The following is a 27,888-nucleotide window of genomic DNA, read 5'->3' as shown; positions in this document are numbered from 1 at the left end:
CCTAGTAAGTAGCAAATTAATCATCAGAACTGTTCCTCACATTTCCACCTCCCTCTTCTTCCCTGGCAAATCTGATTAAAGGAATACACCTCCCAACATTTTGGGAAATATACCTTTTTTCCGACTTAGACGAGATGTTCGATTTCATTTCTGTGCAATCCATGTTAGCATAACATGTTAGCTTAGCATTAAAGACTTGAAGCCTACAGGAGTCAGTAGCCTACCTCCTTAAGAGTGAAGAAATACACATTACATGCGTGCAGGAAAAAGATTGTAAAAACGGAAGACGTTTTCGAGGAAGTTGGACAGTTGGAACTATAACACAAATGTATCAGTCAAAGGTATATTTCCCAAAATTAGGTATATTCCTTTAAGACTACCATGAAAAAATTCTATAAATTTCAAGAGAATGCAATTGATTCTAAAGAGAAGTGCTTTGCTGACACTGTATGGACAATGCATGTATGCGAACTGTGTGCAATGCGATGCATGCGCTCTGTATTCACAATGAATGGATGTGCTCTGTCAGTCTATGCTCACCCGGAACTGCACTTTCAATTTTTTCTGGCGCTTCATTACTGGATGCAGTCTCTTCCTTTAAGGGAAAACAATGAACAATGCATCACAAAAACAATTAGGCAGCAGAGTCAAAGCACCAGGGTAAGTATCCAAGGGGACGTCGCAGCCAAGGCGGTGTGGTTCACTGTCAGGACCCGTGGGGAAGAAACAGCCACACTCAGAGGTCAGATATTAAAACCACACGTTGCTTTGGGAACACAACACGCTTTGTATTACAACCTCCACTCAATAAGGAACAGGGCCGAACGAGGAACTGAATTTTCAAGGGGGGCACACTCGGCGAAGCGATAATTTGTTTGAGGACACCGTGGGGCGCCTAATACAGCCGAACACAAACAGCACAGCCATTGGGCAACTATTCACGGCGTGAAAACTTTTTGACGGGCGAGAGTAACAATGAGGAACGTGTGAAAAGAGGTGTTGAGGTGTTGTTTCGGAGTGGGCTCAGGTGCACTCTCACCTCCGCCAGCTCTCTCTCCCCCCCGGCATCGGGCTTGATCTCGGGCTCGTCTTTCACCTCCTCGCTCTTGCATGCGCTGCAAAGCAAATGAGCACAAATCAGAGGCCGGAAGTGATGGAGCACTTAAAGACCCACATAGTTTTCATGGGTTTTTTTTAGTGCTATTCTTCCAAGCTGTTCCTAAAAGGATTCCTCACGTGACAGGATGTTTGTTTTTGCATAATTAGTGGACGACGTTGCTAAATGTTAACACAGGGAGCTGACCATCGGGCTATGGGGCGCTCTGAGGGTGGGGGGAGGGACTCGGCAGGGAGGGTCGCCGCGGAGAAGCGCCCCTGATCGCCCTGGAGTCATGGCCCGGGGCTTGAGACAAAGTGGAAGAAGACTTGTTGCTCACCTTCCGGCCACCGGGGGGCGGGGTTGTAGCAGTGTTTCCTCAGTAGCACACGGGCGATTGAAAATAAACAGGGCCCAATTGGGAGAAATATATATATATATTATAATTTTTTATATGCAAATGTTTTGTGGCCGTTTTAGATACTAAAACCAGAAAGAGAAGGCTGATGCGTGTGGGCTTTTAAGTACAGAAAGGCTAAACACCTATGCAGTTTTTTTTTTTTCAGCTAACACTTATACACGTATGCATGATTACCATATTTAATATGCATATCAGGCAGTGTGCATGATTAGAGGCGTAACTATTTAAAACACTTAAAACTGACTCATTTTTCTACTCAAACTACTCTTCTTTCTTTAGAATCAATCAAACACAAGGCGTTCCAATTCCAATTCAAATTATGTCAAACAGAAGGCGAATAATTAAAAGTTACATTAAAGCTAAGAAGCATGTTTACCCCTCTGTTTGTCAGTTCCTTTGTAAATACTTCCATAAACTGGCAGAGCAAAATATGGGACAGTTAGTGGAGTTGGAGAAAAAGGTTTATAATCAAATTCACCTGCAGTAAGGAGGCATTGAACCAGCTGATGAGTGATGGACAGATTATTATAAACCCCACTGTTAAGGGAGCGGAGGAGGCCGCTTCGTCTATACAATCTTTGCCAAACGAGATTTAGCGTCAACGTGGGAACGCTACACAGAAATGTATGGTACTTTGTGATTTGATGCCAAATTTTCCAGCAGAGATTAAATCACTTGAATCTTTACAAAAAGGTGATAGCCTGCCAAAGAGAAGATCTGATTTCTGCTACAAACATAAAATACATTATTTGCTGGAGTAAAGGTCCAGGATGAATTGGGTTATCCTGAAAATGTAAATGTCCTTTTCAATGGATCCATTTTGCCTCGGGTTAATACTTTGAGGGTAGATATTATCTTCTCAACACAACAGGCCTTATCCAAGATCTTGGAATGAGGCCCATTTCTTTTCGAAGATACTTGTCCTTGGACTCATATGACTTTTTCCCAAAACCAGCATCCTGATTAAACACAAACAGGTTCTTTGTAATAGGGAGACTACACAAAACCCAATACAATGCAACTTTACCCCAACAACTTTTGAAAATAATCTGAAACCATCACTGCAGTTCATACATCTTCCTGTTTCAGCGCGACTGGATCAACCCATGTGTGATTTACAATAAAACCATTACACATACTAACCATTCTACATACTGTAACATCATTCAGTTCAGTTATTGTCATTGCTCACATGCATTACTATTGTGGAACTGTTCTGGTTCAGGCCTGGGTCCAACATGTAATTGTTTTGGATTCAAATACTTTTCTACGCCTATTAAACTCTGAAAAATGCAAACCCTCTTGGCTTGCTCAATAGTAACAGGCGAGATCAATCAATCACAGAAAAGTATTTGAATCCAAAACAATTACAGTAGGCCCAGGTCTCAGGCTACTGTACATCAGGTGCCTGATCATCGGGGGGGGGGGGGGGGGGGGGGTTCTCGCTTGCCTGTCAGTGATGATGTCAGCAGCCACATCTCCGCAGCCTTGTTCCGCCGACAGCGCAGTGACGTCAGGCATGCCCACCCGCTCCAGGAAGCAGAGCTGAGGGTCGGCCCTCATGGCGTTGTATCGCTCGTAACCTGAGAACACAGTAAGAGACATGACCGCTCGTAACCTGAGAACACAGTAAGAGACATGACCGCTCGTAACCTGAGAACACAGTAAGAGACATGACCGCTCGTAACCTGAGAACACAGTAAGAGACATGACCGCTCGTAACCTGAGAACACAGTAAGAGACATGACCGCTCGTAACCTGAGAACACAGTAAGAGACATGACCGCTCGTAACCTGAGAACACAGTAAGAGACATGACCGCTCATAACAGCGGTCAGACACATGACCGCTCGTAACGGTGGTCAGAGACATGACTCTAAGAGATGTTTTCCTCATTAATATACTCACAATATCAGCATGTTGTTAATTTTACTTGCCTTTAAAAAGAGTAAATATTGAACTTGCATATTGTCCTTATACTGGGGTAGCATTAAACTTGCATATTAGTAAGATACTATATCATGATGGTGTTACCCACTAAAATAGCTAAAAATATACTGGGAAGTGAGGGTGCACTCCAACTCAAACACTCTTTCCAGAAAAGTCTCTGAATTCTGCCTCATGTATTAGACACGCATATAGCATACTTACTGATCATTCTGACTGTACTTCAGTCATAGTGTGGCATATGTGACACAGACAACAGTAGCCCCCACTGCTCAGAAGATCAGAGCTGAGCTCTATGTGCCTTGTAAAGTATGTTAGCCTGAAAGCTAATACAGGATGAAGATGTACGGTTACCGTGTTTATGGACGCCGATGAGGAGAGACCTGTCCGCATCCGCATCCCACCAGATTACCGGGATCTCCACATAATCGATATCGGGCAGGGTAACCTCCAATTTGCTGTGAAGATCATGCACAAACCGTCACTGACTTAGCCTATGAGTTTCACTTCAACAGTATCCGAGCCCCTCCCCTTTAGCCAATGGCTTGGGCTTATCCTGGCAGTGTTCAGCAGCAGCAATGCCCCATTAGCCCTAGCTGTGTTCAGCAGTAGCAGCCCCCATTAGCCATCTTTGTTTAGCATTAGCCTAAGCTGTGTTCTGTAGGGCCCCATTAGCCTTTGTGGTGTTTAGCATTAGCCTTATCTGTGTTTGGGAGTAGCAAGCCCCATTAGCCTTTGCTGTGCTTTCTTGGTGATGGCAGCCATACTCTCTTACTTGGCAGGGATTTCCTCCAGGGCCTGGTCTGCAGTCTCCCCCAGCACCTCCACTTTCAGGTAGTAAAGCATCCGCACCCTGAGCAGGACCCTGCAGGATGCAAGCAGTGCAACTAACCGACCAGCAGAGGCTTCGACAGTTTAAATACAAATAAAACACACATTTTACAAAACAAATGACCTGCATATCTCACACCGATGCAATTGACAACTTTGCCCTGGTTATGAAACACCTGCAGTCTTATATCAGTCTGTATACTTGAGACTTGGGATCATCAAGTCACCGTCCTCGAGAGCCAACAACTGCTAGACTTCCACCTGGGAGTCAGGTGTGAAGACAGTCTGGCCAATCAGTAACACTAATTGTTTGGTTAATTACCCAGCTGATTTGGATTAGAGAGCCTGATTTGATGATGCCTGCTTTAGACTGCAATCATAAGGCCCTGTAGAGAGCCCTGAGCCAGGTGCATTGTGGGAGGAGGACGGGGGCAGGGGCACGCACTTGTTGCAGTGCTGTTTGAGGTGCTTCTTGTAGCTGTCGTCCTGCAGCACCACCTCGGGGTTGCAGTTCACCAGCCAGTCTGCGTTCTTCAGCTCGGGCAGGCACAGCTGGTTCTTCAGCTTCTTCCCCTTCCGCCCACGCGGCACCGGGGCGGACAAGCCTGCAAACAAGCAGGAGAGAGAGCGCTCACTCATCTGGCCCAGGGAAGTACCAAGCAGGAGAGAGAGCACTCGCATGGGCCAGGTAAGTACCAAGCAGGGGATAGACCACTCACTGACTTGGGTCAGGTAAGGACCAACCAGATAACAGTTAAGGGACTGCTCAGTCTTTGCCAAATCTTTTGGAAAATTGCAACCTGAGATCGAAATGTACTTTTTCCACAATTTAGTCAATTCTTCATAACTATACGAACACACCTTAAAGTATATACTCAAAAAAATTAAGAAAATTGTCATACTTCTTTCCATCCATGCCCTGGAAAACAATAAGAGTTGTGTACGTCGATCGAATGTCAATTGTCTGTTCCCCTCCAATCAATATCCTTTCACAGAGGCAGCCATCCTCAATTGACGTCACTCAAATCGACTCCCTGCCCTTAAAATATTCTCCCTTAAGTTTCACTCGTATCCACGTCATATCATGAAATCTAACTCCTACTTCCGTTTCAACCTGTCTTTAAAACGTGGGAAACGTTTGGACAGAAACCTCACTCCTGCCCTCACCGGAGTGGTTGTGCAGGGCCTGGTTGTGGCCGTCCTTGGTGGGCGTGATCAGGTCCCAGATGAAGCTCTTGATCTTGTCGTCGCCCTTGTAGTGGCGCAGGCAGTACACCAGCAGCGCCCGGCACAGCAGCTCCATGTCCCGCTCCGCCAGGTGCCACTTAAAGCGCCCGTGCGTCAGGATGTCCTTCCAGCGCCCCCACCTGGAGGGCACGCCAAAAACAGCACGTGTGAGACTTAAAATCTTTTTTTTTTTTTTACTCGTTTTAAGTTACCATTTTGCGTGAAAGTGACATTTACTTACCCCATTGGTGATATTTGGTCTTATTTTGTAAAGAACCGAAGACTAAATAAGACTAAACAACTTGTTGACACGCACGCACTCAACCAAATATGAGCAGGTTCCTCTCCACGCGGAAGCACTCAGCGCGCAGGTACACACACAGACTCTCACACTCTCACACTCTCACACTCTCACACTCTCACACTCTCACACTCTCACACTCTCACACTCTCACACTCTCACACTCTCACACTCTCACACTCTCACACTCTCACACTCTCACACTCACCCGAATATGAGCAGGTTCTTCTCGACGCGGAAGCACTCTGCGCGCAGACACACACACACACACACACACACACACACACACAGTAACGCACCCGAATATGAGCAGGTTCTTCTCCACGCGCAGGTACACACACACACACACACACACACACACACACACACACAGTAACGCACCCGAATATGAGCAGGTTCTTCTCCACGCGGAAGCACTCTGCACGCAGGTACACACACACACACACACTCACACAGTAACGCACCCGAATATGAGCAGGTTCTTCTCCACGCGGAAGCACTCTGCGCGCAGGTACACACACACACACACACAGTAACGCACCCGAATATGAGCAGGTTCTTCTCCACGCGGAAGCACTCTGCGCGCAGGTACACACACACACACACACACACACACACACACACACAGTAACGCACCCGAATATGAGCAGGTTCTTCTCCACGCGGAAGCACTCTGCGCGCGCGCACACACACACACACACACACACACACACACACACACACACACACACACACACACACACACAGTAACGCACCCGAATATGAGCAGGTTCTTCTCCACGCGGAAGCACTCTGCGCGCAGGTACACACACACACACACACACACACACACACACACACAGTAACGCACCCGAATATGAGCAGGTTCTTCTCCACGCGGAAGCACTCTGCGCGCAGGTACACACACACACACACACACTCACACAGTAACGCACCCGAATATGAGCAGGTTCTTCTCCACGCGGAAGCACTCTGCGCGCAGGTACACACACACACACACACACACACACACACACAGTAACGCACCCGAATATGAGCAGGTTCTTCTCCACGCGGAAGCACTCTGCGCGCAGGTAGCGGCGGTTGCGCTCGCTCAGGCGGCGGGTGCGGCAGGGCCGCTCCTCAGAGTCGCTGTCCAGCTCAGAGAACTCCATCAGCTCGTCGTCCTCGAACGAGTTATAGTGCCGCGTCTGCTTCCGTACGCGCGGGGTATCAATCACCAGGCTCTCCTGCACACACACACTCATTACTGATTATCTGAACTGCCCCCAATACACAGAACAGTGCAACCAACTACCCCCACCACAACTAACTACCCCATCGTAACCAACTACCTCCATCCCAACTAAATACCTTGCCGAGGTAGTTACATAACTACACATAACTACCCCCACTACACCTAACAACCCCCATCGCAACTAACTACCTCCATCCCAACTAACTACCCCCAGCACACATAACTACTCCATAGCAACTAACTACCCCAATAGATATAACTACCCCAATCACAACTAAGTACCTCCACAGCACAATCACAACAAATGACCCCCAGTACACATAACAACCCCCGTAGCAACTAACTGCCCCCAGCACACATAAATATCCCTATAGCAACTAGCTACCCCAAAACAATGTCTGAGATGCTATTTTCAGTCCTCACACAGAGCAGGTCCACAGCACTCACCTTCTCAGCCTTGGAGTCGATCTCCAGCTCGGCGATTTTGGCCCATTTCTGCCAGAAGTTGGGGTCGTCCAGAGAGATGTCCGTCCGGTTGCCAGACGACACAAAGCTGGCCTGGAAAAAGCGATCAGCCCAAAATCCAGCATCAGCAGACACAGCTGTCTATCGATCAGCCCTGAACCCGCGTACACACACAGAAACGCACGCAGAGACACGCACACACAGACGGCTGGGACAAACAGCAGCCCAGGGTACGAATGGAACATCGCTTTAACCTTCCAAAAGTTCTGGAACTTCGCAGTGAAGGGCTCATGTCTAAAGCAGAGACAGAATTCCAACACAAAGCTGTTCCAGAAAATGAAATTTCAGTCCATTATTGTTAATTTTGCAGACCAATTAACAATAACTGTGTTCTCAATGATGACACTGCCCCAGAATACTGCCGTGCTTTGGTTAAAACTAATAAGCGGATATACATTGTTGGTGTAATTCCGTCGAACGATTTTTGATGACCAAGCACAACAAGCTCTGAGGATGTTTGAGGGCAACCATGCGGTAGTATTTGGAAATTGACATTGCTGTTGATTCTTTGGAAAGACACTTGGCTTTGGGCTTTGGCTGGTTACCTTGGCGAAGGTGGAGCCCTTCCCCTCGGTCTGGATGGTGATGGTCTGTGTGCGGCGCTGCAGGATCTGGTCGATGTCTTCCTCGCAGAACTTGGAGCCCTCGTCCTCCTCGTCCATCAGAGCCCCGTACGCGCCCTTGCGCAGCAGGTCCTCCACCTCCATCTTGGACAGCTGCTGCACCTGCGGAGGCCCATCCCAGGGGTCATTGTGGGGTCACACCCCGGCCGTGCGTTTCGCGGAGCCACTGGGAACTAAAGCCATAATGAGCTAAAGAATTAACAAGACACCAGCCCGCCTAACTGTCCGTATGCAGACTGACTGTACAGGAGACCTGCAAGTTTTAAATGTAAAAACCCGTGAATGTTAATGTTCTGCCCTCTTCCAGATATTTGCATAACTGTAACAGATGGAAACGCACACCGATTCACGTTTTCGTTGCTGACTTTTTGGAAATTCACTTAACAGTTACGAAACATTTGGATGGACTTGTAAGGGACACACACAGTAACAGACGCCAAGGCAGTGATGTACTGTGTGTGTACATGTAGCTGAAGCTCCTTTCCAACTAGTTCCTTGGTGTTATCCAAGTTATTTTAAAGCAAGACTTCAAGATTTTAGCCTCCCACCAAAGACTGGTGTTACACACCCCCCAAATATTCAAATAGGACCTCTGACAGCAACACAATTTTTAGCTTAGCCGTGATGCTAACGAATGTTGGCATAATTTAGTAATAGCCTGTATTCAGTCAACGTTAATTTTTACTGACAAGAAAACAGCAGTGTTTTTTTCACGTTGAACTCACCAAACTGTGTCCGTGAATATTTTACAAACTGCTTTTAATCATCTGAATCACAGTTAATAGGGTTTCACTGTCTGAGCACTCCATAGACTGAGCATCAGTGAGTTCTTTTAACTGCAAATTAAAAGTGTAATTTTAAGATTAACAAATCTTTATTCAAAATAATATTGGCGCAAAGTGAATCTTCCTGCTAAGTCATGATTGCTATTTATCTGCATTTACTACAGATTCAACATAATAATCTAAAAGGAACACATTGGATGTTGGACAGAACTCTTATCTCATAAATACAGTAATTGCAGGTGTCCTTGTATGCACTGCCTGTTTCAGATCTCCTCACAGATTTTAAATAATATTCAAGTTCATCATGGGATAGTGGCCATTCTAAAACCTTCCTGCAAGTACGGCACAGTTGATTTTGAGGTTGGTTTGGGATCACTGGCATACCAAAAGGTCCATTTGCATGTTTGAGCTTTCTGATAGAGGTGGGGAGTGGGGGGCTTTAGGGGCATTTTCAAGGCAAAATTGTCCTGGTACTTGTAGAAGTTCATGATTCCACTAACCATAACAAGAGCCTCAGGCTCAGTAGATACAAAACAGGCCCATAACATTAAAGACCCACCACCACCTGTGACCAAAGGCATGATGTCAACATGACCTTCCTCCTTATGATGCCAAACCCACCACTAGGGTATGTGGCCATAAAGCTCAATTTTGGTCTCAATTTGGTGATTGAAATTGATGTTCCAAGGGTGACTTTTGAAAGGAACCAGGTCACAAGAGCAAAAAGAAAAAGATGCTCACAATGAAAAGGATATCACACCTAGGGTAAAATATGGTGATGGGTCTTTGATGTTATGGGGTGGTTTTTCATATATGGAATTCATTAGACACACTTTGGATGGCTGTTTTTTAAATGTCTGGACAATGTCCATGGTCACACAGCTTGAGGGAGACCCATTTCAACACTAGAGGGCATGCTTGCACAGGAAATGACATAATCTGTGTCAATATTAGCCCAACTAATCAGCCATTGCAATTAATCAGCCAACCCATATTCTTATAGGCAGCGAGATGAAAAGGATTTGCTATCGGAGCTCATATTCATAATGCTTTCATGTTTTCATGTGTGTGCTTGTGTTATTTAACAAACTTTTGATAAGAACATGTTAACAATGAGGAGAGCATCATTCACTTTCAGACTAGAGAGGATCCACCACTGCGTTAAGCCTGAACAAGAATGTTCTGCCTCAACCACAGGACCGGGACACCTGATCTTCACGTGGTATTCCCAGAGGTCTGTTCTGGACTACATTTCCCATGAGCCCCCAGCACAGGAGGAAGTCTCCCTCACCCCATTCAGGCTGCCTTTGCGGTTAATGTCCTGCAGCACGGCCTTGTCCAGGCCCAGCTTCAGGCTGGCCTTGTCGAACATCTCCCTCTCGTACGAGTTCCTCGTGATGAGCCGGTACACCTTCACCGCCTTGCTCTGTCCAATCCGGTGGCAGCGAGCCTGAGCCTGCCAATCACACGGTAAAGGGAAATATCACAAAAACGCGTCTTCACACTGAAGCTACTTCACCCTTCAACGACCCTGATCTACTGTCGTCAGTACTTGCATATGGTACTTACTGACATGGTTCCATAAACATGTTTGCTTTTGTATTCACTGTGATCACACGTTTCCTTTCGCCAACCCGTCAAATCGTGACGAAAAATAAGTAAATGTCTGTCAAAGTTGAGTGTAAGTGACTGAATCCAGTTGTATTCTTTCTTTACTAATATGCATTGTTTTACATGCTATCCTTCATGGGCAGGACTATCCATGAATATAAATAACCATATTCTAGAAACAGTGCAGTCATCATTCTACCAATATTTTACCACCTTCAGGCAGTAGTTCATTTCAATTTTGTACGGACTGTGTGTACTTTGATTTATGGAATTTCATCACTAAAGAAAACAAATGAACTCCTGCTTCAATATTGCTGCAACATTTTTACAACATCCCCGTAAGGTTGTGCAGAATGACGACATTCCAACAACTTATTTACAGTACGTGCCTATTTTTTACCTCTCCAAACACCTTTCCAAGTGTGTTGTAAATAAGTACAAATTCTCCCCAAAAGAATAAGAAAAAAAAAAGAAAAAAAGGTAACACTATTTTACAGCCTGTTAATTGCCAAGTATATATTGTGTAAATACCTGGTACTTATTAGGTAAGTACTATGAAACGGGCTGTAAAACATACTTACATAGTACTTACATATGGTACTAATAATTACACAAGTACCTGTGTACTTACCCAGGATTACATTACATCAAAGTAATTTAGGTGACGCTTTTAACATACAGTTGACATACAGTTGATTAGACTAAGCAGGAGACTATCGTCCCCTGGATAAGGGCCTTGCTCAAGGGCCCAACGGCTGTGTGGATCTTATTTATTGTAGCACTACACTTCGCTACAGGCCGCCCTTCATGGTAAATGTTAGGTAATTAACAAGCTGTAAAAGCTAAGATTCGGCAAAATAACAAGAGCACCAAAGATACATTTTTATAAAGGTTATGAGGCCGGTTGGGGCGAGGCGGACCTGCAGGTCGTTTTGGGGGTTCCAGTCCGAGTCGAAGATGATGCAGGTGTCTGCGGCGGTCAGGTTGATCCCCAGACCGCCGGCCCGCGTGCAGAGCAGGAACACGAAGCGGTCCGAGTCCACCTTGCAGAAGCGGTCGATGGCCGCCTGCCGGAGGTTCCCTCGCACCCGCCCATCGATGCGCTCGTACGTGTACCTGAGGATGTTACACGTGTACGGAAGTAACGTTTATTCATATAGTGCATCACAGAGGCAGATACAACATAATGGCCATTCGGCTCATTAATGCTCGCCTTTTCCTACCACTAAAGTGCATCTCATGCTTGGTCTCGGAAAACACCCAGAGTTTATGATAATAGTCACTAAACAAAGACCAAGCACGGATTGCCTGAAAGACTGAAAGCCGGGAGGAGTCTTCAGCAGGCTCTTAAAGCTGGCCACAGTGCCCACCGATATTATATTTGAAGGGAAGCTTTTCCACAGTTTGGGATCCGCTGTGTTGGTATAGGTAACCCTGCCGATCCTTTCTTTAGAGCTTTACAACCCCTTCACAAGGACTACATAACGCCTTAAATAGCACTACATATAATCAATAACTGCAAAAAGGAATATGGTCTGTTACGTACTGATGCAGCAAGTTATGTTGACATCATCAGATGACACACGCCATACCCCCAAATTACGGTTACTGATCATTTCTCTCATTTCCTATATGAACCCCACCCACCCATGTCACCCTGCTAAAACTCCCCTTTCCCCCACCATAGAGAATGGATCCAGAAAAATGTATGGCCAATGCAATTCAGATTAAACTAAAAAGACTGCAAACCCTTAGACATGTCTTACATATTGAGACTTCCAAAATATATGTGAGAAAAAAAACTACAACAGATCTGTTGCCACATCTCCGCTTTCTCCAGGTGAGAAGTGGCATGCTTTCACTTTAATAATAACTGGAGGAGTTGCATCCCAATTACATCACTTCAAATAGTCAGTGGCAGAGAAGATTTGGATCTGACATGTGAAATCCAGGCCATACCAAGGATACCAACTATCCTATAAACACATCCCACAGCCCATTCCTGTCAACCTACTACATAGGACTTATGCATAGACGTTTTCTTGAGCATTTTTAAAATATACTGTAGTTGTTGAGAGTATAAACCATTTTAATAGTTTTTGCAAATGTATTATCTGAGATATAGCTCATCTTCATGATGCTATGATGCCTGTAAACTGGTGTGTGATTTCAGCAGTAAGATGTCTCTCAAAGCACTAATAAACTCGACTGCCACGACTATCCTGAAGGTAAGACGGAATATACCAAATAACTTCTATTTGAGGGGGTTGAAGGATGAAGTTCCCTGTGTAACCCCCTTGTTTGGTCAGTGGGAGTCCCCGGTCAGCCCCTCACCTGCGCTGGATGAGGTAGTCCTCCAGGATGTCCAGGCAGCGGACCATCTGGGAGAAGATGAGCACCTTGTGGCCTCCGGCGATCAGCTTGGGCAGCAGCTTGTCGATGAGGACCAGCTTCCCGGCCGCCTGGATCATGGCCTGCAGCTGGAAGTCCCAGGAGTCGGGGCTGTGCGTTTTCCGGAAGCTTTCCAGGATCTTCTCCTCCGCGCCTGTGTTCACGGGGCACGGGAAGAGCACGCCGTCAAGCACGGCTTCCAATTTTAGCGGGTTGCACATCAGACCTGGGTCAAATATGTCACTGTTCTGAGCCTCAGGCTGTTCTGTTCTGATTGATCTTTCCTGGTGCAATTCAGCCAATCAAGATGACCAGAAGGCAGGGTAAAGTCACCAAACATGCTCAGCAAAATGCAGACCATTTTGAATCCAAAACAATGACGTATTTGACCCAGGTATGTTACAGATGCATTTGGGAGTAGGGCTGGACAATAAACTGTGCCATTACCAATAATGTCTTGTGACAGCCAATCAGCAGCGTGTATGTGATCAACAGAAATGCATCACATATTGCAAGGCTTGCTCCTGATTGGCTCAACAAACAAGACACAAGCTGCGATGTTTGGTATTGCACTTAAATTACGATAATTATCAAACCATTTCAAACCATCATCGGCGATAGAGATTTAGAATTTCTGCATCACTTCAGCTTAATTCTGTCCATTCCTGATCATGGACACACTCTGGTCCAGGTACTGCCATGCAATAATAATAAGAGAATTAGTGTCCATGTTACAACAAGGTAGCGTTTTTCCCTTCATAATGCAATCCCAGTTTAGTTTATATTTGGGCTCTGCGTGCAAGGAGATCATGTATGAAGGAAAAGCGTGACTGTTGCCATTCATCATTTAGTCAGATCCATTTTCACCCTTTTCTTTACGACCGTGCTCCTAACAGCACGGGCTAATAATAGCCCATCTCCACTGTCCTTAAAACCCGGCTTGGGCGGAGAGCCGAGAACATAGTGCTATTACACGAATACAGCGATTTTGTTTTTCACTCGTCATAAGACAACGCTCCAGTTTGTAGAATATCCGCAGAAAGACATGGGCACTGCCACCGTCTCAGCAGCTCAAGAAGCGCGGTTTCCATCCTTGAAGGTACAATAGGTAATTTTGGATTTTGAATGGTCAAAAGAGAAATTGCAGCAACAAACACCCTCAAACCACTACACTTGTTTATCCTTCCCCCTTCTCTGCAAATGCACTGACCTTGGAACCCCTCCACACCATTGGCTGTGACAATTAGAACCAATTTTCAACCAGTGAACAGCTGTACAATGTTTTGGTACAGAGTGTCGATCCGTCAACTGTATATTTTGAAACGCGAATTTATGGACTATAAACACAGGTGAGTCACAACATGTCAGTGAGCCTTTTTCAATGATAGGAAGGGATTTGCAATGGTCTCTTAATGTTTTAACACAAGAATCTTACCTATAGTACCTTCAAACTGCGCCTCTTCACACGTAACTCGCAGTTTCCAAGTTTATCGTGCCGCTCAGAAATAAAATAAACACGTCAGGGAAGTTCCTGACAGCCCTGTGCGACCGTTTGTCCCGCGAACGCAGGTGGTGTACCGCATTTTTTAATAAAATTAAACCATTACCGTTGTAATTTTATGTTTCTGTACGGATACGCATTGATATCCATTTCACGCTCTCTCTGGAGCTGCACTGGGACGCTCCTACCCTCCTCTTGTCCAGATAAGAGGGAGTTACTATGGAAACAGTGCTACGCCGTATCCGCAATAAGCAGCGGTGGTAATGATTTTGGGCCACTCAGCCAGTTATGGTATCATTTGAACTAAAACTTTAAGCAGCAAGCCAGCTAAATAGGCAGAATGAAAATGAAACCAGCCACACACGAGTCTCCCCACGCAGAAATACATGAACACACGGACGGCCAAATTCGTCTGAAGCCCAAAGACACAAGACAACACGGATCATTTTAGTTTTTTTTCCAGTATCCAGTTAATAATCCTTGGAAACTAGCAAAACTGAAAATGTTTTTGTCCAACTCTCAGTACTTTGGACGTTTTCCTACCCCATTTAGCATTAAACCACGAGGCCACTCATTTCAGCTGCATTCAAATCATTACATAGAGCTAAGGAAGACATTTTCTTCTTCAGAAAAAGCAACCTATTATCCCATAAAAGGCCAGGTACTTTTTATCAAATGTACTTCGAAACCGAGCAAATTGTTCATTTAGATGGGCCCTATTTTCAGTATGTCAGTGTCATGCGTATATATATGTTTGATGCGGTGGTGAATAGGCAAGCAGAGGGGAGTTGAGAGCTGCATTTTGGACGTTAGTGTCATGGCTGCCATGTTCGACAACGAGGCTTTTTTCTGGCACCACAGCATGTGCACTGGGCATCTAAACATCAAGGGAGGAATAGAAATGGGAAAAAAGATAATAATAAAAATCGTACATCGTTTGTGCGGCTCAGAAAAATAGGTCCCCAGAGAGTAATTGCCTCAGTGTGAAAATATTTTTTTAATGGTATAATTCATAAATAGTACGAAAAAGCAATTAATTTTTCTGTTGTTACTGGAGAATAAATGTTGTGATGAAACACATTTACTGCTTGAGACTTGATAAGTATTGTAGTCCTGTGCTTTTCAAACACAGTCTTACATGCGTTTCAGTTATGAGTAGTCTATGTGACTGGTTGATGGACGGGTAATGTCAGACTCAAGCCAAGCAGAAGCACCACCACCAGAAGCCCACCCATGATGAATTGAAATCTGCTACTACCCCCCTGTAGGATCTGATTATTTATTACACTATTATTACATTATAACAACAATTCTGTGAATGTAAACCTTTTGAAATGCTTACAATAACATGGACTATGTAAACGAGTGAATTACACCCAGCTGACTTACTGACATCTCAATACACCAACCCTTTTCAGTCGTTAGATAAACATGCGTAAACAGCGCATTGTGCTGTGTAAATTCTGCCATAGTATTTCATAGTATGTGAGTACTATGCAACCAGAGGCTGTAAATCAAAGCATTACCATAAAAACTAAACAGGGAATGAATAAGTGAAATTATTTAAGAAATGAAAATGTGACTCCTTACCCGGACAACTTCACATTGACGGTGGAACACACTGAGCTCAGAGAAATGCACTCTGCTTAATGGACAGGAGAGACTGACATTTTGATGTCAAACGTTTTCCTCAGAGTCAAAGGAAGCCTGAACTCCACCGCGTCTTATTTCGGCCTAGTCCCTGTGAAGCTGTCTGGGTAAGGAGTCTCATAGACGGGCAAGGAGTCTCATAGATGGGCAAGGAGTCTCATAGACGGGCAAGGAGTCTCATAGACGGGCAAGGAGTCTCACAGACGGGCAAGGAGTCTCACAGACGGGCAAGGAGTCCCATAGCCAGGTAAGGAGTCTCATAGCCAGGTAAGGAGTCTCATAGCCGGCTAAGGAGTCTAATAGCCGGCTAAGGAGTCTCAAATTTGTAACGCATTGGGCATTTTCCTTTCTGCATGAATTCAAATTCAAGGGATCATGGAATTATGAGTTCGGCGGCGACCTGAGCTCAGGTAGGGGTGGTTGCAGCAGTGTTGGGTAGTGTTGGGTACCTGTGATCAGGTAGGGGTGGTTGCAGCAGTGTTGGGTACCTGAGCTCAGGTAGGGGTGGTTGCAGCAGTGTTGGGTAGTGTTGGGTACCTGTGATCAGGTAGGGGTGGTTGCAGCAGTGTTGGGTACCTGTGATCAGGTAGGGGTGGTTGCAGCAGTGTTGGGTACCTGTGATCAGGTAGGGGTGGTTGTGGTAGTGTTGGGTACCTGTGATCAGGTAGGGGTGGTTGCAGCACTTGCGCAGCTCCATCATGGTGTTGATGAGGTTGGGCATGTTGTGCTGGTTGGCGCCCTTGGCCAGGAAGGAGAAGTTCTTCTCCAGGATGGCACGGTAGTACTTCTTCTGCATGTTGGTGAGCTCCACCTCGATGATGGTCTCCTCTTTGGGCGCCAGGTTCTTCTCCACGTCGTCCTTTAGCCTCCGAAGCATCATGGGCTTCAGGATGGCTTGGAGCTTCTTCACCTGGGGAACGCGACACGCGCCGTGTCAGCTTGGCTACAAGACGGTTCGTCAGGAAATACCGAATGTCAGACCCTTGAAGGTCTCTATGGGAAGTTAGCATTCGGCATTAATGCTGAACGTTCTCTCCGGCTGTAAGCTGTCGGAGTGCAACAGCTGTGCGTGTGTGTGTGTGTGTGTGTGTGTGTGTGTGTGTGTGTGACATACCCAATTCCTCTGCCTCAGGTAGAGAAATTTAGAGTGTCAAAAAATCAGTATGTCCTCAAGAATGATCATATCCCTAGGCTTTGGATCTACAGTGTGACATTTCATTACACTCCTAGCAGACACAAAAACCCTGAAAAACAAGGAAGTATGCTCTTATATTTAAGGAATATGACAGCTCTTATGCAGACAACTGTTCAATGACAAAAGGTGACCTTGTTTCCCCCTGACAGACAGTGAATGCACCAGAACACAAGAACAAAAAGAACATTCAACGTACCTCTGCAGCAAACAAAACAACAATCAGGACAACATGTCAATATCGCTAAAGGCTGACAAACAAATATGGAAGGTTATGGATGCATTAGGTTAATTACAGGAACAGTAACTGCAATTCAGAGGCATAGTGTAGAATGAATCAGCTCATTTCAGCCTAAACGCTATTCCAAACAAATAAAAATATGAAGTTCACCTGCTCTTCTGTTTTTAGGTCTCCAAACTCTTCCAGGAAGCTGATCTCAGAGGGGAACTGGAGCGGCTCCAGGAAGTTGAGCAAGCTGAACAGCTCCTCCACAGAGTTCTGCAGTGGAGTGCCCGTCAACAGCACCTTGTGCTCCTGAAGAGACCCAATATCACTTATTACACATTTATATGTGCTTTATAACACCACATCGATGCATATATGTGCCTTATAACCGTATGCATACAACCCAATTAAGTTTTACAGATTTATATCTGCTTTATATCAGTATGAATTTACAGTTCAATGATGCCTATTGCAGATAAAGATATGTGCTTGGTAAGAGTAGGTATATACAGCTGGATTATGCATAACACACATTTATAAGTGCATTATAGCAGTGTGCATATACAGGCCAATGATTCTTATTACACATCAATATGTGCATAAAAACCCATACGTACATAGTCTGATGATTCTTATTACTAATTTATATGTGCTTTATAACAGGTGAACACAGCTTGATGCTTTCTACAGATTTGTTTTATAACAGTATGGAGATACAGCCCAAAAGCGCTTACGACACATGCATATGTGTTTCATAATAAACTGGTTTAAATACCCACTGTACAGATTATAGGTGGGGGAAAACATCGATACAGCATAGCATTGTGATACTTTTTTCTGCAATACAGTGGCGGCAAGTATCTTTCATCTAAATGTATATTTTATAATGCACCTTATTTTAGTATTTATGTTTAATGCAGGGTGGGAGGGGAGGAACCACCATCCGTAGAGCTCATTAAAATTATATAATAATATAATAGAATAAAAATAATATAATAATAATAATAATTATGTAAATGTCTCATCATGGATTATCCCGTTTCTAGGTTACCATAGAGTTCATAGGTTACCATACCATATCCTTAAACTTGTCAAACAATTAGAACAGTTATTTTAATTAGATGTTTTGCATAGAAAAGTAAACGTTAGCAAGAGAGGCCTCGTTTCCCTGACAACATATGAGTGTCAGACTAAATCTCATTTAACAAGTTTATGCTGAATTACAGTTTTACAGAGATACGCTCACAATTATACATTCAAAATGCATTAGGAGTGGTCAGCTGTCTAATCTCATACAGGGCAATAACAATTTACCTTTATTTTAGTAGTAAAACTTTGCAAATCCAAACAGTCAGCCTGAAACTGAAATGGTCTTGTGCTAAATAACTAGGTTGCATATTGTATCATTGACAAGTGTCATGCGTCAGTGTGCAATAAGTAGTAACTGGCCTACATGGATAAAAAGTGGGAACTTTAGTTCTGTGGAAAGAGAGAGAGGGAATTCGTTGTTTTCTTGCTTTCAGTTCCTAAATGTCATATTGAAATAACTGCCTAGAAAACCACTGTTTTAGCTAATTATATTTAATAGGTTCCCACTTATCTCTGACAAACAGAGGCCTTTCATTTCAAGATGGTTAGATATGATTTCTCTGGGTTCGATTTCCATAGCACTGTTATGGGTTTAACTTAAGTTCAACAGTATATGAAGTAAAGGGCTTGACACTGACATGTTTTTGAACTGTAACGAAATCAGGCAAACCCTATGCACTTTGTTTCACATGGTCTCATCTCCGTTGTCTAAAACTTGAAACTGACACCGAGTAAATACAGTATATGGCTGATTCCTGCTTTTAGCAAAATATGTGATGCATCGAAAATTTTCTTGCAATATATGGCATATCGCAGAATTACCTGCTATCAATTGTGATATTATCACCAGACTTTGCCCATGATACGATAGTATCGTATCATGAGTTACTCTGCGATTCCCAGCCCTAGTACAATCACAGCATGCAAACTGCAGGTGCCTACAGGTGAGGTTAGACATTGTCAGAGATGGATGTTAATCTCCCCCACCGCAAAGCACCGAGAGCATTAAACAGAGCATCGCATGCCCTTGTTCATAGGATAAATCTGTAATCATAAAGTCATAAAGCCCTGTAAGGGGAAAGCCTTTCTTGTCTGTATTACCGTGTGCTTGGCCATTAATTACAGAGAGGAAAGAGCCACGAGGAGTTCAGAGTTCACGAGCTTTACGAGATAACCCATTAGCAAGCGTGCACGATAAAACACAAACCTACACACATGAATGAACAGGACTCTCCAAGTCCATAACGGTTACTAAATAACTTCAAGTTGAGAAATATCAAGTGTAGAATTTGATCCCCCCCCCAAAACAAGCAATAGAACATCACGTCCTCACACTATAAAAATATAGCTATCACTCAGCGACGACTTCATATCATTTGGTGAAAACAACAGCTCTGAAGCCCCTTGTAAGAAGTCCCGTTTGTCACTATGGTAGCGTGGGTAGCTCCGCCCATGCGGGAGTGATGCGTGCGGGGGGGGCGGGGCCTCACCAGGCTCATCAGCTTCAGGCCCTCCAGAAGTTTACAGTTGCGGTTCTTGAGCCGGTGTGCCTCGTCGATCACCACGCACCGCCACTGGATCTTCTTCAGCTCCGGGCAGTCGGCCATGATCATCTCGAAGGTGGTGATGACCCCGTGGAACTTGAACAGGCCGTGCACGGGGTTACCCTGCAGGGTGCGGGACAGAGCACGGAGATGAAAAATGAGCCTTTCATTACCGCCCATGATGGACAAAATCCAGACGTGCAGTTTGAAGACCTGATGTATAGTGTCAAAGACAATTTTTACATCTTGTATACTTTTTATTTATTTTTCCCAAAGTGCTTTCCAAATAAAAGAACAATAACATGTGTGTATGCACATGAATGAGTCTGTTATGTGCATGTGCGTGTATGTGAGTGTTTGTGTGTGTGTGTGTGTGTGTGTGTGTGAGAGAGAGTGTGACATGAATGTGTGTCCATGTACATTAATGTTTATGTGAGTGTGTACGTATGCACGTGTGTGAGCGTGCATGCATTTCTGTGCAAGTGCGAGTGTGAATGTGAGTAAGTGTGCGAGAGAGTGTGAATGTGTGTGAATGTGTGTGTTTGTGTGCGTGTGTTTGTGAGCGAGTGTGCACATGCGTTCGTGTGGGAGTGTGAGAGAGAGTGAGTGTGAATGTGTGTCTGCCCATGAATGAGTGCACACGCATTAATGTCTATGTCATGTGTGTGTGTGTGTGTGTGTGTGTGTGTGTGTGTGTGTGTGTGTGTGTGTGTGTGTGTGTGTGTATATGCGCATGAGTGTACAGTTTGTAAGCCCGGCTCCCCAAAAGCACAGCTAGCCCGTGTGGCTCCAGACGCCCATACAGGCCCGGCTCCCCAAAAGCACAGCTAGCCCGCGTGGCTCCAGACACAGCGCTCCCCGGCCCCGCTCACCTGCTCGTCGCGGTGGTACATCTCGTACTGCAGGATCATCTGCCGGCTGATCTGGCTGCCGTGGTACACGATGACGTTGATGTCCGTCCAGGTGCGGAACTCGCGCTCCCAGTTGGTAATGGTGGACAGCGGGGCGATGATGAGGAAGGGGCCCCTCAGCCCCATGCAGAACATCTCGTACAGGAAGGTGATGGACTGGATGGTCTTCCCCAAACCCATCTCGTCCGCCAGTATGCAGTTCTTCCTGCGGAGACCCACAGCCTTGTCAATCATCCACCATCCATCCATCCATCCATCCATCCATCATCTATTATCCATCAACCATCCATCATCCATCATCCACCATCCATCCATCCATCCATTACAGCCCATAGTACTTTCCCTCCCTCAGTGACACCTGGACGGCAGCAGGTTCAGCTCAGCCAACCACAGATTATGTGTATATAGTTCTTCACAGGCCGTTTTTATTGAATGTATTTTAGTCAAATCTAAGTGTATCCATGTTTTTGGTTTGCTAATCTAAGTTCCCCAGTTCTAAAAGCTGCTGCCTTCCACTGTGGAAAGGGAAATACCTTGGGTTCCATTATCCAAACCCTTTATTCCTGGTCAGGGTTGTGGGGGGGTGCTGGAGCCTATCCCAGCATGCATTGTGCGAGAGGCAGGAATACACCCTGGACAGTTTGGCAGTCTGTTCTGGGCACACACTCTGGGCCATTCACTCTCATACTCAGACCTAGGGACAATTTAGACTCCAATTAACCTAACCTGCATGTTTTTGGACTGTGGGAGGAAACCGGAGTACAAGAGGAAACTCACATGGAGAACATAGAATCATCAACCAACCAGCACCAATTCATTATTTTTAGAATTATTATTAGAATTATTTTTAAATAAATCCAGAGAGTACCTGTTGTACATAATTCTGTTATACCAGGGGTTCCCAAATATTCTTCTGATGTGACGCCAAATGAATGTTCACCAACTAAACACCCCACCCACACACAACTTGTGCTAGTAACAACACCCTTTAGCCATGACTATATATACTGGAAATGTACCACAACCTCTCCTGCCTCATTGCTTTATTACAGTTGGGTTGTTGTAATGTTAAACATGTAGTGGCCTACATTCACCTATTTTAAAGAGACAAAAATGTAAATTCCATCGACTTCCATCAACATTTTCAGACAACCCCATCCTGAAATCGGGCGACCCAACATGGGGTCCCGAGTTGACCCACAGTTTGGGAGCCCCTGCATTACACTGACTGCACCCAGAGGTGCGATGGCAGTGCCAGCATACCTGTTGTACCAGTTGAAGAGCAGCCAGTTCATGCCCTCCAGCTGGTACTCCCTCAGCTGGTTCCCGTTCCGGTAATCCCGAGAGTAATCCAGCTTCTTCCACTGCTCTGGGAGGGGCCTCTCCTGCAAGAGAGAAGAGAGTGAGAGGCAGCCCGCGTAGACCTCCGCAATACTGTCCGCACAGTCTTCCAGTTCCTCAGCATTTTCCAGAGCCAAGTAACCAATCGTGTCTACATCAACCTAACCAACTTTCAAATTTCTGTTTACATGATTCCATCCACATACTGTACAGATTGTGTGCGTGCGGGAGTGTGTGAGCGCACACACACTCTTGTCCGTGTACACCGTTTACGGGTCCGGGGAGGCTAGGGTTACATTTTACATTTTACAATTTTGTCATTTGGCAGATGCTTTTAATCCAAAGCTATAGGCGATTCACAAGTGCATAGGTGGGGGTAGGTTATGTTCTTCAGGCTTGGGAAAGTGGGTGTGCATGTGATCCTCTGATTTTATTATACTGCATTTGTATTTGTACTTTTTTTAATTAAAAAAATATATATATCAACTTGCCCTGGGACTGCAGATGGAAACCAGCCAGGAGCTCAAATCTGGTGCAAAGCATCTCCTCTCACTAATTGAGATGAATGGCTTTTTTTTGTACGAATAAAATAAAAATATGAAAATATGAGAGTGAGGGGTACTGTCGGCACTCCCTTCCAGTTCCTGAGCATTTTCCAGATTTTCGGATCAACAAATGAGACCGTGGGAGTCTGTGGGTGAATTGAATAGCGTATTTCCTAATTCCTTTAACCCCTCCATAAGTCATATTCGGGGCAGCGTGGGTTTATTTGCATTAAGAAAATGTGTAATGTGGGGAGGCGTCGGGCGACCACACCTTCTCTGCATTTTGGAAATCCACAGACGACACAGCGTGAAGTCAGTAATAATTTTATGGCAAGGGTCCAGCAAACGGAATCCGTAATAATTTTAAAATCCAAAAAAACGTGCCAACTCAGAGGAACAGCCATGGTCCATGGTTTACAATTATCATTTTTGTCCGTTTCACCGTTGAATACTAGTACTTGTACAGAGAAATACCGTCAATCAATGCGATCAGCCCAGCTACGAGGTTCTCTGACCAGTACCGATAAAACCTTTGCTCAGTATAGCCAATGTGTTCAAGCAACTACAGTATAACTTATTTTCAACATACAGCCGGCTAGGGGCATGCTATTAAAATGATGACTGAGGGGCAGTTTAGCTAAGGAAAGAATGTTTCCAATGGTATATAGTTTGCTAGACTTGCATGAATCTCATATAAACAAACCGTAAACCTTTAAACCTTTACAACTTTATGCACGCTGACACCGATACGCACCAGTAAAAACCATTCTTGACACAGGGTTAGCCAAAAGACTTCAAGAATTAGTAGATTAGCAGAATAATTTCCAAGCGAATTAGCGTATTAATTTCAGTTGGAAACCAGCATCGGAATTCAGTGGATCCAGTGCCATTTAAGCAAGAAATGTGCAGATCAAAACGACCAATTCTAAACGGCAGCTTAAATCACAGACAGTGACGAAGATGGTTGTGAAACTCCATTCATTTCTCCCAAAGATAAACTTAGCTTTGATCAGGAAATCCCTATTCAAGCAAAGGTTTTGCTCTCTGTTACATCAGACTTCCAAGTCCTATACATACGCAAGGAAGCACGCACGCACGCACGCATGCGCACACACACTCTCCTGCAAGAGAGAGGAGCCTGTGGAACAGCATGTATATGCGCGCGCACGCGCACACGCACACGCACACAAGCTTGTACTAACCACCTCTTTGGCCAAGTTTAAAAGGAATGAACACAGAAGCTAGATGAAAAATATATTCTCATATGCTGAGGGCCAGCACGTGCAAAATTTTGGCTGGAGCTCCCCTTTGAAAAAGGACCATTTTCCTACCACGTGCTTGAGATCCGGAATTTTCTTTATGTCCTCAAACTCGCGGATTTTCCCCGGATCCACGTCTTCCTGGAGTTCCCAGGTGCTTTCCTCATACGATAGCGAGCACCACTTCACCAGGTAGTGAGTCACCTCCTGACAGAGACAGAGACACACAGTCAGCGGGCTCCATAAGGCATTAGTTTCTCCTCACAATTATCATTTCAAACACACATACTACACTTTGACTTTAAAAGTTTCCTATAAACACTGATGCAACACAGGGAATGAGCTGTGTCGCTGCTATCACACACAAAACTAACAAATAGCTCTTACCAGGCCAATTTAAAAATTCCTGTTAAATCTAACTGAACATTTTCCCTGGGGTTTATTTTCTAATGGAACCACCCTGGATGCATTTTAAAACGGTATGCCCAGACTTCATTTAACACACCAAGAAACCACTACTTCACACACATCCTAATGGCTCATACCAGCTTCATTTCCTACATAATATAGGGGGAACTAGGGCTGAACGGTGAAGGTGCTAGACTTTAAAATCCTGAGCCGCCATAATGGCCCTGCATTTCCCCATATTGACCCATAAAAATGACACTGCATTTCTCCATACTGAGCCACAAAATAATTGCACTGCATTTCCAAATACTGTTCCACAATGTCACTGCATTTCCCCCATACTAATGGCACTGCATTTCCCCATACTGAGCCAAAATGGCACTGCATTTCCCTATACTGACCTACAATAATGGCATTGCATTTCTCCATACTGACCTACAATAATGGCACTGCATCACCAAATACAGATCCACAATTATTACACTATTTCCCCATACTGACCCACAATAATGGCACTGCATTTCTCCATACTGAGCCAAAATGGCACTGCATTTCCCTATAATGGCATTGCATTTCCCCATACTGATCCACAATAATGGCACTGCATTTCCAAATACTGATCCACAATAATGACACTGCATTTCCCCATACTGACCCACAATAATGGCACTGCATTTCTCCATACTGACCTACAATAATGGCACTGCATTACCAAATACTGATCCACAATAATGACACTATTTCCCCATACTGATCCACAATAATGACACTGTATTTCCAAATACTGACCCACAATAATGGCACTGCATTTCTCCATACTGACCTACAATAATGGCACTGCATTACCAAATACTGATCCACAATGACACTCTTTCCCCATACTTACCCACAATAATGGCACTGCATTTCTCCATACTGACCTACAATAATGGCAGTGCATTACCAAATACTGATCCACAATAATGACACTATTTCCCCATACTGATCCACAATAATGGCACTGCATTTCTCCATACTGACCTACAATAATGGCACTGCATTACCAAATACTGATCCACAATAATGGCACTGCATTTCTCCATACTGACCTACAATAATGGCACTGCATTACCAAATACTGACCCACAATAATGGCACTGCATTTCCCCATACTGATCCACAATAATGACACTGTATTTCCAAATACTGACCCACAATAATGGCACTGCATTTCCCCATACTGAGCCACAATGGCACTGCATTTCCTCATACACATCTTGTACCCCTCACCTCTCCCGTTTCAGTGTCCGTAGTGTGGGCCACCTCCAGCACACGGTCCACCTCCACATAATCTGGGTTGAAGAGATCCTCGTCTGGCTGCAGTAGAGAGAGGAAGGTGTGTCCGTAGTGTGGGCCACCTCCAGCACACGGTCCACCTCCACATAATCTGGGTTGAAGAGATCCTCGTCTGGCTGCAGTAGAGAGAGGAAGGTGTTGAACAAGGACACTGGACAAAGGAACGTGGCAGTAAATGTTTCATAAACGCAGCTTAAATATTTTACGTACAACTTCATTACATCAACAACGGAAATTGCGTGGCAAGGAACAATGGCTATTTCATTACACCGCGTCATGCTGTAGCTATAGCAGCACCAAAACTCCAGCACCCTATTTTGGCTCACCCCGCTGTGCCCACCGTCCTTCCGGGAGGCTCACCTCTGTAAAAATGTGCTTCAGCTGCGCCTGCTTGTTCCTGAAGCGTTTGATTTTTTGGTGGATGCGTGGATCCTTCTCCAGGTCCTCCAGTGTGGCCCATTTACAGTGCAGGTAGGAGCTGTGCACCACAGACAGACAGACGGACAGACACACAGACGGACAGGAGGTTTATGTTTCACCGGCACTTCTTGCATCAAAGGGCCACTGTCAAACTCACTCTCTGCTATAAGCCAGGAGGGAAAGCAAGGCAGGTTAAACCAGCCCACTTTCCGGGAAGTAACCAATATTTTAACCAATCTCTTTGCAGGTGGGTCTGAGGAGGAAGTGGAGGTTTCACAGGGAAGTGGTTGAATAGTGAAAGGGGGACTGTGCCAAATACAATGTGACTCACAGATGTACTGCCCCAGGCGAGAATCATGTGTGGCCCATCACTGCTGGAGCTCGATATCAATCAGACCTGGCTTGGATTTGATATCAATCAGACCTGGCTTGGATTTGATATCAATCAGACCTAGCTTGGGCTTGTGGGGGGAACTAGACCCAGCTATCAATCAGACCCAGGTTGAGTTTGACATCAAACTGTCCCAGGCTAAGTTTGACATGGTAAGCTGAGGTTTAATATCAATCAGTTGAGCTGAAGTTTGATATCAGTCAGTTAAGCTTAAGGTTTAATATCAACCTGCATGAAAGTCTTCAGGAGTCAGTAAGGGTCTGGAAATTCGCTTAGCTCGCCTAGCCAACCCGCTCCCAAGGGGCTTTATAACCACAGAACAAAGCCATAACAGTGCCCTTCACACTAGCCAAGGCAGCAGTGCTAAAGTAAGCAGGCAGGTTACGCAAAGCCTCGTCACGCACAGCGATAGGCATCACACCGGCTATAGTAACACCCTTTTTTGACACTGCTCTTCAAGGTAAATTTTCACAATTCCTGGGCATAGCACTTTAACACCTCCATTATCCAGCGACACACAAACTCTCAGTACTTATTTTATTTACAAGTTGAAAGCCAAAACAGTGCATGGCCATTGATGAGTGCGCACACGCACGCACACAGGCAGGCAGGCGCACACACACACGTGCAGAACACCTGGGAGCTACGCAGCTGGATTCAAAGAAACTAAAGCACCAAAGTCCGACACAATCGCCGCAGTGCGACTCCGCTCTCCAGGGAATTGCCAGAGAGCGCGCTCATTCTTTTAATTGCTCAAAAGCCAAAAAAAAAACATGGAAAATCACACCATTTCACACAGAGCTGTCTTCCAGAGTGAGCGTGTCAGCTGGTTCCACTAAAATTGCCGAATTCCAGATGGGGAAGACAAGGAAGCACAGATTTCAATGGCTTCTTTGATGAAATACTTACAAGTTTCTGTATTTGACGTAGAACTCTTCCGACTCCTCCACTTCTCCAGGAGACGTCTAAGAGCGAGAGAAAAGCCCAGTTCAGAGGGGCAGAGAAACGATTTTAATACGGGCTGATGCATGTGTAAAGGGGATAATACATCTGAACGGTCTCATTAAGCCAAAGAAACTGGC

General features: G+C 45.0%; 1 protein-coding gene across 1 annotated transcript in view; it reads right to left on the bottom strand.

The window, feature by feature from the left end:
• chd6 (chromodomain helicase DNA binding protein 6) overlaps window positions 1-27,888 on the bottom strand; it is a 70,846-nt gene that overhangs the window by 11,713 nt on the left and 31,245 nt on the right. The window contains exons 7-28 of the mRNA XM_061219510.1: window positions 27,716-27,771; window positions 26,356-26,473; window positions 25,930-26,016; window positions 24,325-24,459; window positions 22,371-22,492; window positions 21,069-21,312; window positions 20,143-20,319; window positions 17,729-17,872; window positions 16,800-17,055; window positions 12,938-13,148; window positions 11,524-11,719; window positions 10,284-10,448; window positions 8,130-8,309; window positions 7,507-7,617; window positions 6,849-7,051; window positions 5,462-5,661; window positions 4,740-4,899; window positions 4,239-4,328; window positions 3,818-3,921; window positions 2,968-3,100; window positions 1,040-1,115; window positions 541-595 (exon numbers count right to left, since the gene is read on the bottom strand). Of these exons, the coding sequence (XP_061075494.1) occupies window positions 541-595; window positions 1,040-1,115; window positions 2,968-3,100; window positions 3,818-3,921; window positions 4,239-4,328; window positions 4,740-4,899; window positions 5,462-5,661; window positions 6,849-7,051; window positions 7,507-7,617; window positions 8,130-8,309; window positions 10,284-10,448; window positions 11,524-11,719; window positions 12,938-13,148; window positions 16,800-17,055; window positions 17,729-17,872; window positions 20,143-20,319; window positions 21,069-21,312; window positions 22,371-22,492; window positions 24,325-24,459; window positions 25,930-26,016; window positions 26,356-26,473; window positions 27,716-27,771 (3,223 nt within the window). The remainder of the gene's footprint in view (window positions 1-540; window positions 596-1,039; window positions 1,116-2,967; window positions 3,101-3,817; window positions 3,922-4,238; window positions 4,329-4,739; window positions 4,900-5,461; window positions 5,662-6,848; window positions 7,052-7,506; window positions 7,618-8,129; window positions 8,310-10,283; window positions 10,449-11,523; window positions 11,720-12,937; window positions 13,149-16,799; window positions 17,056-17,728; window positions 17,873-20,142; window positions 20,320-21,068; window positions 21,313-22,370; window positions 22,493-24,324; window positions 24,460-25,929; window positions 26,017-26,355; window positions 26,474-27,715; window positions 27,772-27,888) is intronic.

Source organism: Conger conger, chromosome 14 (genome assembly GCF_963514075.1).
Source record: "Conger conger chromosome 14, fConCon1.1, whole genome shotgun sequence".
Lineage (NCBI taxonomy): Eukaryota > Metazoa > Chordata > Actinopteri > Anguilliformes > Congridae > Conger > Conger conger.
This window is presented reverse-complemented; position numbering and strand designations above follow the sequence as displayed.